The sequence below is a fragment of the Marmota monax genome, unplaced genomic scaffold (genome assembly GCF_021218885.2).
Source record: "Marmota monax isolate L192 unplaced genomic scaffold, Marmota_monax_Labrador192_F-V1.1 WCK01_AAM20220418_F8-fsc00001, whole genome shotgun sequence".
Taxonomy (NCBI): Eukaryota; Metazoa; Chordata; class Mammalia; order Rodentia; family Sciuridae; genus Marmota; species Marmota monax.
In genome coordinates, this window is record NW_026693777.1 from 59,152,180 (window position 1) to 59,164,306 (window position 12,127).

Below are 12,127 nucleotides of genomic sequence, written 5' to 3' on the forward strand. Positions count from 1 at the left end.
CCTCTTCTGGATTTTTGGTTTTTATTATTATAGCCATTTCCCTTTATTAGTTTTTCATTTTGAAACAGACTTGCTCTGTTGACCAGGTTGATCTTGAACTTTTGGGTTCAAATGCAGCTCCTGACTGAGCCTCCAGAACAATTGTACTACAGATGCACATTACAAAATCCAGCTTTTTTTAAAAATAGGTTTTTTGGTTTTGTTTGTTTTTAATTGTATATAAACACAGTACCTTTATTTATTTATTTTTGTGTGGTGCTGAGTATCAAACCCAGTGCCTTACAAGTGCTAGGTAAGCACTCTGCCACTGAGCTACAACCCCAGCATCAAATTCAGCCTTTTTATTTATTAGCCTTTTAGTTATATATTTTACTAACATCTTTAGAAGTTATCATAAAGATAACAATATAGTCCTTGACTTATCAAAATCAAATGAGTTAGAACATTTGCCTATTCACAGAAAATGCAACAATTTCAGAATGTTAATTACATTTTCCTATTTGTCTTCCTCTATATACCCATATACATAATGTATGGGCATATACAGTCCTATAAACCTTTTTATTAATTCTTCGGAATATACAATAAATATTCACTTAGAATTATCCACCGTGTTGTTCTTCATTCACTCCTACATCTTTAAGTTATCATCTGAGCCTATAATCTTTTCACTGGAAAAGAACAATTCAGTGTGTTCTGGTGTTTATGCTCTCAATTTAGAATGTCTTTATTTTATTTACCCATTTTCAGTGTTTATAGCATTCTAGGATGGCAGTTACTCTACTTCTGCACATTTCATTGTCTTTAGATTCCAAGTGTTTCCAACAGAAATGAACTGCCATTTTTACTGTTGTGTCTTTGAAGATGAACAGACGTTTTTTCCACTGGTTATTTTTAAGAGTATATCTTTGGACTTCAGACTTTTCTAATAATGTGCTACAGTGGTGTTTAGTAATGTAAAGTAGTTATCCTGCCATAATTACAGGGCTTACTAAATTTATTGCTTTATGTCCCTCTGTCACATTTTGGATATTCTCAGCCATTAGCTGTCCTTATTTGACTCTCCTTTCTAGGTATACACTTTTTCAAAATCTAGGTTCCACAATTCTTCACAACCTTTTTATCTTTCCAATGCCTTCAAATAGATACATCCACATACACATACATGCAGAAACACATATAAATATAAAAAACATACAAAAACATACTTTTTGAATATTTGTATTTGTACTTTGAAGCCAAATTGATCTTTATTAGCTGTTCTAAGCAGAAGGAGTACTACTTTAAGAAAAAAAACAAGTCTTTATTAACTTTATGCTTTATGAATATTTCTCAAAGTTCAAAACTTGTTTTCATTTTAAGATGTTTTTAGGTTTTTACATAATGAAATGTATCTTTTTATAGTCAAAGATTTTATGTCTTATTCAAAGTGTTTCTTTACCTCAAAATTCAAAATACTTTTTTAAAATACTTATTTTTTAGTTTTAGGTGGATACAATGTCTTTATTTTATTTTTATGTGGTGCTGAGGATTGAACCCAGTGCTTCATGCATGCTAAGCAAGCACTCTACCACTGAGCCACCACCCTAGCCATGTCTAACTTTGTGAGGTTATCTTTCCAAATGCTTTATCTACTTTTTAACTGTGTATTTTTGACAATTATAAGGGTTTGTTACACATTCTGATGAGAAGCCATACATCAGGTACATGTATTGTGAACATTTTATCACAGTCTGTGGTTTGTTTTTACATTTTCTTAACAGTGTCTTTTGAAATGCAAGTTTTTAATCTTGATAAGGTCCACTTCACACATTTTTGGTAGGGCACTGTGCCATAAGAAATTATCTATCCCAAAGTCACAAAAATGTCTCCTGTGCTTTTCCCTATAAGTTTTGGTTTTAACATGTAGGTCTATTAATCATTTTGAGTTCATTTTTTATATAAGGTGTAAAGTGTAGGTGAGGCTCAAATTTTGTTTTATATGGATATCCAATTTTCCAGTACCATTTGTTTTAAAGACCGTTCTTTCCTCCAATCACCTTGGGACCTTTGCAAAAATCAACTGACCAGACACGCAGCAAGGTGCTTTCTTAAAAAGAGCTGAGGGTATAGTTCAGAGGTTGGGTACCCCTGTGTTCAATCCACAGCACCACCACTAATACCACCACCACCACCACCCCCAAAAAGCAGCTAACCATATGAAGACTCTATTCTGTTCCACTGATCTACATATTTACTCTTAGGTCAATGACACTATTTTGATTACTGTCACTTTGTATTAAGTCTTATAATCAGGTAGTATCAGTAAGTGTAAGGATTAGTTTTGTTTTGTTTTTTCCTTAATTATTATGGCTATTCTAGGTTCTATACATTACAAAATAATTTTTAAAATCAGTTTATCAATTATTAGAGAAATCATTGCTGGAATTTTTTTATAGGGAGTACACCAAATCTACATAACAATTTGGGGAAAAGTGGCATATAAATATTGAGCCTTCCAGCTATGAATACATGTATTTATTATATTTCTCCATTTATTTAGATCTTTACTTTTTCTTGGTATGATGCCTATAGTTCTTTCTCATGTACACTTATTGTACATATTTTGTTAATTTTATTCTAAGTATTTTATACTTTAGATGTCATTTTAGATTTTTAATTTTTTATTTTCTAGAGGCTAGGGTTGTAGCTCAGTGGTAGAGTGCTTGCATGGCATTTATAAGGCACTAGGTTTGATCCTCTGTACCACATAAAAATAAATAAATAAAATAAGGGATTGTGTCCATCTACAACTAAAAAACTATTTAAATTTTTTTTTCATTTTCTAAATGTTCATTTTAAGTATATATAATGCACTTGATTTTTGCATATTGACTTTACAGCCTATGTACTTGGTAAATTTCATATTCATTCCAGTATCTTTTCCAAGATTCCTTTGGATTTTCTAGGTATACTCTTATGTCACCTGTGAATAAAGGCAGTTTTACTTCTGAATGTCCCTCCCCCTCCCCTTTATTACACTGAGTCATTGGCATACAATATTGGAAAAAGTGAAAATGGCATCCTTTCTTTGTTCCTGATCTCAGAAAAAAGAATTTGGTCAATTCACTATTAAATATTGTATCAACTATAAGGTTTTTATAGAAGTTCCTAACAGTCTGAGGAAATTTCCTTCCATTCTAAATTTGTCAAGTGGTGGTTGATTGTTGAAACTTTAAAAATACTTTGTTATTAGTCTATTTAGATAATTATAGGAGTTTCCTCCTCTATTATGTTCATACAATAGGTTTGCATTGATTGCTTTTCTAATATTCATCAATCTTGCATTTCTGGTTTAAACCTTATTTAACCATAATGCGTTACACCACTGGATCTCACTTGCTAATATTTTTTAAAGATATTTTACATCTATATTAATGAGGGATATTAGACTATAGTTTAGTTTTCTTGTAATATCTTTGTCTATTATTAGAATTAAACTAATGTTGTTGGCCTCATAAAATATGTTGTTTCCCCTTCTTTATTTTCTTAAGGACATATGTAAGATAGCAATTATTTCTTTTTAAACATTTGAAATTCAACAGTAATACATGAGTTTTAAGTTTTTCTTTATGGAAAATTATTAAGTATCAACTTAATTTTAGTCATACATACACATATTCTACTATTGTTTGTGCTGTTTTCTGAATTTGTAACTTTAAAAAAGATACTACTGAATTTATTGGCTCAAGATATTCAAAATATGCACTAAAACTATTAATTTCTACTGTATTATATAATCTTTCATAATTTCTGTGTTCTCTTTATTTTTTTTAACCACATCCACAGTCCTATCTTCTCTTCATTTCTTGATTAAATTAGAAGTTTACCAATTATATTAATCTTTTCCATTGGCTTATCTCTGCTTGTTTTGTACCTCATTGATAACTTTTTTTCTGTTGTTTTCTTCCTTCTACTTAATTAGGGTTTAATTTGTACTTCCATATCTAACTCTTGAAGATGAATGCTTATATAACTGATTTCTAAATCTTCTAACATGATCATTTAAAGCTTGTATTTCTTTTAAGCACTATGTTGGTTAAATCTCACAAATATTATTATTTTGTGATTTATATTATTTAGAAGTGTGTGATCTAATTTCTAAACATTTGGGGACTTTCCAGATTTTTTGTTGCAGATTTCTAATTTAATTCCCTTGAGACCTAAGGTACTACTTTACATCATTTCAATCCTTTCAAATTTATCAATATTTACTTTATGACCTAGTATAATTCAGCAAATACATTTTTCCATGTACATTTTAAAAGAATGTGTATTCTGTGCTACTGTATGAGAATTCTGTAAGTGATAGTTAGATTGCTTTGACAGGGATGTTCAAGTGTTCTTATATTCTTACAAGTTTTCTGTTTACTTGTTCTATAAATCTGTCTATTCAGAAATGAGTGTGATCTTAACAATTTGTGGGATTTTCCATTTCTCCTTTCAGTTTTGTCAGCTTTTCCTTCTTATGTTTTATAGCTCTATCATTAACTGCTGTATTAACTAACATTTAGAACTGTTATTTCTTCCTGGTAAACTGACACTCTTATCATTAGGAATGTCTTTCTCTGTCTCTAATGATAGTGAGTTCAAATAACATTTATGATTAGTGCTTATGTGGTGTGTTTTGCCATCCTTTTAAAAACTTTCCAACTCTGTGCCTTTATATTTTTATTAGATTTGAGCTTACTTTTTTAAGTCCTCTAACCATCTTAGCTTTTAATTAATATATTTAGTCCATTTATATTTAATGATATCATTGATATGGTGATATTTAAACTCACCAAGTTGGTATTCATGTTCTATTTGTCTTATCTGTTCTTTGTTCCTCTGTGTCTCTTTTCCTACCTTCTTTTGGATTAACTGAGCATTTTTAATTACATTTGATTTTGTTGTTGTGCTATACACCCTTGCTCTTTTTTTTTTCAGTGGCTGCTGGAGGGCAGGCAATATTTCTGCAAATATTTTATTAAATATTTGACAGCAAATACTTAGATGATCACATCATATGGTCTCTGTCACAACTATTGAACTCTGCCACTGCAGTCCAAAAGCAGCCACAGATAATGCATTGAAGAAATGGATATAGTTGTGTTCCAATAAAACTTTATTTACAAAAGCAAATTTCAAGCCCACAGGCTAGAGTTTTCTGAGCCCTACTTACTTATATTCTAAGAAAGATACGACAATTTACTTCCATTTTTCTTTCTCTTCTCTTCTGTGCTATTACAATAAAGTTTAATTCTTAGATTTTAGTCATTATTTTAAGTTAAAATAACTTGAAGAAATTTTCAAATGAGGAAAAAAGGCCTTTATATTTACCTACATATTTATTACTTTATGCTCTTCACTCTTTTGTTTAGGACTGAATTTCCATCTGGTATCCTTTTTCTACCTGAAAAATATCCTTTAAGATTTCTTAAGGTACAGATCTCTTTAAAAAAAAAAAAAAAAAAAACTGGGAGGATTCTTTTTTTTTTTTTTTTTTTTAACTTTTTTTGTAGTTGTAGATGGAGAGAATGCCTTTATTTTATTTATTTTTATATGGTGCTAAGGATCGAACCCAGTACCTCACGCATGCTAGGCAAGCGTTCTGCCACTGAGCTATAGCCCCAGCCCCTCTCCCAGGTTTTGTTTGTCTAAAAAGTTTTTTGGGCTGGGGATATAGCTCAGTTGGTAGAGTGCTTAGCCTTGCCCAGCACCACAAAAACAAAAAATAAATAAATAAATAAATAAAATGAAAAGTTTGATGTTATTGTTATTGTTACATAGGCCTTGAACTGCTGAACTCAAAGGAGCCTCCTTTCTCAGCCTCCTGAGTAGACAGGACTAAAGACTGGCAACACTGTTCCCAGCCTAAAAAGATCTTTAATTTGCCCTCACTTCTGAAATTTATTTTCATAGACTATACAATAAGGGATTTTCTTTCAACACCTTGAAGATTTCACTCTATGTCTTCTGACTTGCACTGTGTGGAGAAGTCCATAATTATACTTATTTCTTTCCCACATGTAAATGCATTTTCTTTTCTCTAGCTACTTTAATGAATTTTCTCATTTTCAGATGTTTCCAATAATTTAATTGTTATATAACCTGGCATGTCTTTGTGTTTATCTTGCTTGAGTTTCATTGAGCTTCTTGGACCATGGGTTGAAATTTTTCTTCATATATGAAAAGTCTGAAGACTATTAATTTTTAAATATTCTTTCTGCATCTTGGATTCCAATTATTTACTCTCTATGCTTAGATCTGAATAATTTCTATTGTTCTATTGTCCTTCCATCAAGTGTACTTTTATTGACTTCTACGCTAATTAATTTGCTCTTAACCTATCCATTAAAATTTTCACTTCAGATAATGTACTTTTAGTTTTAAAAGTTCCTTTTGGTTCTTTATATAATTTCTAAAGGCTAGGGATGTAGCTCAGTGGTAAGGTGCTTGACTAGTATGTATAAAGCTCTGGGTTCAGTCCCCCAGCACTACGAAAAGGAGAAAAAAAAAAAATCATAATTTCTGTTCTCTCCTTTTTGTGCTCACAGCTTTAATTCTTTGAACATATTAATAGTAGTTGTTGCAAAGTCCTTGTCTGCTAATTCCTGTAATTTTTGGTTCTGTTTCTATCTGAGTGGCTTTTCTCCTGTTTACGGATCACATTTTTTTAGTTTCTTGTCAACTAAGAATGTTCTTTGAATGCTGGGATGTTGTGAATGATGCATCATTGAGTATCTGGATTTTACTGTGTTCCTATAACAAGTTTACTGAGCTTTTTCTTCCCCCTGACAGGCAGCTAATTGATTTGAAAATAACCTTGACTTTTTTTTTTAGGCTTATTTTTCTGTTCAGTTAAGGCAGGTTTGAAATAGCCTTTACTTTAGGATTAAATTAGCCCTATTCCTTTCATGGCTTAGTTTCTCTTCCAAGTGTAATTTTTGATAATGGTTCGATTAGATCCCCCCCCCCAAGTCCTTTTTTTTTTTTCAGTAGTTTCCTCATAGAATCTCACCCTGTGCAGGAACAGTTTATTATTCAGTTAAATTCTCAAAGATTTCAATCCTGCATTGCCTATTCTCCAGTGTTTGAAAACAACCATTTCACATACTGTATTTTGTTCAGTTTTCTAGTAGTAATATCACAGGAGGCCCAGTTGGACACCAGATATTCTATCACAGCTGGAAAGGGAAATCTGTACTCTTTAAGAGTTTCAAAGTTTTCATGTTAGATATTCAATGCTTTAATCCCTCTGGACTTTTGTTTTTAAATATAACATGAGATAGAGATCCAACTTCACCGTTTTCCAAAAGAATAAACATCTTTTCTGGCTTCACTCAAATTGCTTACTACATTTCTTAATTTGATACAGCTCAACAACATAACAAAGTTTAATAAATGTATGGGTTTGTTTCTAAGCCCTCAATTCTGTTCTAGCCACTTTGTTAATCTCTTCTAATATCACACACTTTAATTACCATAATAAGCCTTAATACCTGCCAGAGTAAATTCCTCTTTCCTGCTCACCACCTTTACATAGGTTCCTACTTCTTCTCAGTACTTACTTTTCCATGTGATGTTTTAGATTCACAAATTGTAATATATATCACACTTACATTTTCCATTAACATGGTACATTCCTCCATTTATTTAAAACTAATCTTCTTTTAATATTTCTTTATAAAGTTTTATGATTTTTCTTATATACACCTTATAATTTTTTACATTTATTCAGCAATACATGTTATTACTATTAACATGTCCCTTCTTTCATTGTATTCCTGGTAGTCTACTGCTAATATAAATAAATGTGACCTATTTTTGTATATGAATGTTATATCAAGCCATTCTGCTAAATTCTTCTGAGTCTTATCTTCTCTTTCCATATTGCTGATACCTTAGCACAAGTCACTATCAACTGAATAACTTAAACAATTTCTAATTAATTTCTTAAACTCTAGACTTGGATTCTCCCCTTAAGATCTTCCTGCCTCTCTGGCCTTTTTAATGTACTGTTCCTTCTGCCTGAAATATTCTTTCTATTTCCCCATGACTAAACCAACCCCTACTTATTCTATTAGTTTCTGATTAATGCCCTCAAATATACCCAAAAAATAAGTTACCTATTCTCTTGTGTGTGGAGCATTATCTTGTACTTAATCCTCTTCTGTCTCTTACGCCCCTCAAGTGTTTCTCTGTATCTCTAATTAAACTTTAAGCTTTTTGGAGAACAGGCCTTTATCTTACTTTCCTCATATTCCTAGAATTTACTACACTCTATGATATATAGTATATCTGTTCAGTGAATACAGAATAAAATCTCATGTAATATTCTTTCACCTGAAACAGAAATGCATATGCCATTGCAGATCAAGTAATAGATCTGAATATAAATCCACATAGCTCAAGAAACATTATTATATGCTACCACTTTTAGAAAATATGTCCAAATCATGTTTTATCACAAAAGAAAACGTTTTTTACATTTTCAACTTGTTTTGATAACTATAAATTTGTCACTATTACTAAAGAAAAAGGCCAAAAATAAAAATAAAAAAACAAAACCCAAATGGCAAAAAATAAATAAATAAACAAAAACCTTACAATTAAAATATCAAAAGCATTGAGATTTTTATAAGGGTGAACAAGCATCATGTTTTGTCTAGGAACACAGGACTTTCAATGATAAAACTGGGGGACACGTAGGCAAATCAGGGCAAATAAGTAACCTTAATTTTAACCCAAATACAAATGCTTACATTTATATAAAATACAAGTTCAGATTCAACTTTAAAAAAAAATATGATGAAACATGTAAAACAACATATTTTGGACACAGAATATAATGTTTTTTGGTCATAGAGAATTGTTCTCAAATCTTAGTACTACCTCTTTAAGTTACCTGACCTCTTCAAACAAAAAATATCAATGTTTTGCCAATTATATGGTGAAGACCGGGATCTTTCAGAAATTCTAAAAAATACATTCTTAAATGAAGAAACAAGTGTCCAAGTTCATTTTTATTTCTTAAATGCAAACTAATGTTAAAATCCTCACCTGTGTTACTTCCTCTACGCCAGTCATCTGGTACTTCTTCATCCTTTCAAATACTGAATGATCTGCACAGCCCCCCTGTGGACCATACTTATGGGGATAATCTAAAATGCAAAAAAGAAATATTGTTACTATTAAATGTTTAAATATATCCAATTATCTAGAAGTAAAAAACTATCATAATAAAAGTCATAAGTGCTAACTGAGCACCTATGAGAAAGACATTCTACTGAAAAACCTGGAAGATTCCTCCCTTAATAAAAACCACTCGTCTCCAGCTTTTTGTCATATGAGTAATTTATTAATTCTAAAACAGGATGACAACTACTTTTTATTCTAGATTTAACTTTCCTAACCTTTCCCATTTTAAATATATATAGAGAGCATCTAAAAAATGGAATTTACTACTGGTGCATTTCAGTAATCCCAGCAGCTCAGGAGGCTGATGCTGAAGGATCCTGAGTTCAAAGCCAGCCTCAGCCAAAGCAAGGAACTATGCAACTTACTGAGACCCTATCTCTAAATAAAAAAGAGTTGGGGATGTGGCTCAGTGGTCGAGTGCCACTGAGTTCAATCCTACCAAAAAAAAAAAAAAAAAGAATGAAATTTACCCATTTTGTGTAACATTCTTTTCAGATACATTAAATTCCCTATACTACAAATGCACAAAACTTCTCCAGGCTAATATATCATTTTGCTAGGCTAATATATTATTTTTGGCTTGAACTTCTGTGAACAACAAAGAGCCTCAAGGTAACGTTACCTAAAAACATGTTCTGTGGGATGGTAAAAGTAGATTGAGTTAAAAAAAAAAAAAAAAAAAAAAAGATTTAAGTTTGAATTTACACATGTATAATCCAAGTGAATGCTTTACAAACGACTACTCTATCACTTGTCTTCCCTTCATAATTAGATTGATAAATTTATCCTTTAACTGAATGGTTACTGTCTTCAACTAACTATTCAACTTAAGTCACTTAAATGTTTATTCCACTCTCTCAAAATTCTATATACTTTTTTCTTGTTAAGATTATCCTGTGGCTCAGCGGTAGAGCGCTCACCTCACACGTGCAAGACCCTGGGTTCGATCCTCAGCACCACATAAAGGTAAATAAGTGAAATAAAGGTATTATGTACAAATACAACTAAAAAATAAATATTAAAAAAAAAGATTATCCTAGGTTCATGAACATAGTTTATAATACAATCTGGTAACAAAAACTAAGAGAGCTAACAAAAAAAAAAAAAAACCAAAACGTGCATGAGAGAATGCATTGAAAAGTCCCTAAGTAATAATAGACTGGGCAATGCAATACATTGAAATATATAAAAACACTATGGGTAGTTTCTTAAGAAAATCCAAAACTTAAATTAGGCAATAGTTTTAACTATTTCATTGGAAATACTAGTTAAATAGTAAAACAGAAATATAAACTGGGAGGTAGGACAGGTAAGGACAACCTACCTAGACTGACATAATAGTTCTGATTTCAACTTTAATTAGTTTTTACCTTAAGTCAGGAATTTTAACAGCTATAAAAAATCAGTCAATAAATGTGAAAGGTTGACATAATTAAAATTTTCATTTTACAACCCCCATATATACAAACTAATTTAAGCAAAGATCATCAATGAGTGCTGAAACCATCAGGTAAAAGTCATGAGGGAACACGATATTCATAGTACCATCCTACAGATTACTTACTAATTATAAAGGAAAAGATACCATCAAACCAAAGAGATATAGTGATTGTCACTTCATTGACCAAGTGATCAAATTCTGCACTTGTTTTAAGGCAGCCTGATTTATATGCCTCCTGGTGTAGTGCAGTAAGAAATGTCCAGAATTTCTATGCAATATTCTTGCCAAATATAATAACTGAATCTAACCATGAGTAAACACTCAGACACACTGAGAATGAGGAACATTCTATAGATCACTGACCTAAACACAAGAAAGAAAAAAAGCATGTCATTAAAAAACAGAAAAAGTCAAATAGTGGGCATGCAGGAGCCTGTTATAAATTAAGACACTAAAAGACATACAACAAACAAATAAAAAAAATAAGCTTTTACAAATGGAGAAATTTTATAGATTTCACTAAATTTTTATAGACTACATTAAATTATATTATGAATTAATGATAATTTCTACAACTAAAACATTATTACAGCTATTTAGAAAAATGTACTTTGGAGAGACAAATTCATATATTCTTAAAATTTAGCAGTGAAGGGCTGGGGATGTGGTTCAAGTGGTAACGCGCTAGCCTAGCATGCGCGGGGCGCGCTGGGTTCGATCCTCAGCACCACATAAAAAAAAATAAAGATGTTGTGTCCGTCGAAAACTGAAAAATAAATATTAATAAAATTCTCTTTCTCTCTCTCTCTCTCTCTTTAAAAAAAAAAAATTAGCAGTGAAATTTCATGATGTCTGCAACCTACTTTCAAAGATGTTTCCCCAAAAAATTATATGGGGGGAATGCAATGTGTTAAAAATTGGCAAACAGAGGAAGATAAACATGTTCATTGTATAATAACTCTAATTTTTTTGTAGGTTCAAAATTTGCAAAATGGACTTACATTTAAAAGATTGTAATATCTGAAACGAGTGGAAAACTAATCTTAATAATGTATTGGGCAAGAAAAACCTGATATATTTATTGCTTTTTTTCAAGGGTTGGCCTTGGGAAGCTGAAAATACATACCATCCAGTATATGTTTAACAAGATTTTACCTCAAAGGCTAGCAAAGTCTTATAGTGTACTATACCAAGATTTTCAACTGGGGGTAGATTTAAGGTGTTATTACCACAATGCCTTCTTCTGCTACTAGTCCCAATTAGGCTTGCCCAGATTCTAACAGGATCCTTTTTGCCTGAACCACCAGCTAAAGTTCTTCCATGTCAAGGATACTCAATTTAATCAACAAAAAATGTATAGGCATACTCTTAGACACACACACACAAGTTCCACATTCCGTTGACAGACTTGATCCCTTAGAATTTTGCTAGTTGTTTGAACTATTATATAATGCCAAATTTATA

At 31.3% G+C, this 12,127-nt stretch overlaps 1 protein-coding gene across 2 annotated transcripts in view; it reads right to left on the reverse strand.

The window, feature by feature from the left end:
• Adam10 (ADAM metallopeptidase domain 10) overlaps positions 1-12,127 on the reverse strand; it is a 156,926-nt gene that overhangs the window by 55,735 nt on the left and 89,064 nt on the right. For both annotated transcript variants that reach the window (XM_046461065.2, XM_046461064.2), the window contains exon 5: positions 9,085-9,185. In XM_046461065.2, the coding sequence (XP_046317021.1) occupies positions 9,085-9,185 (101 nt within the window). The remainder of the gene's footprint in view (positions 1-9,084; positions 9,186-12,127) is intronic.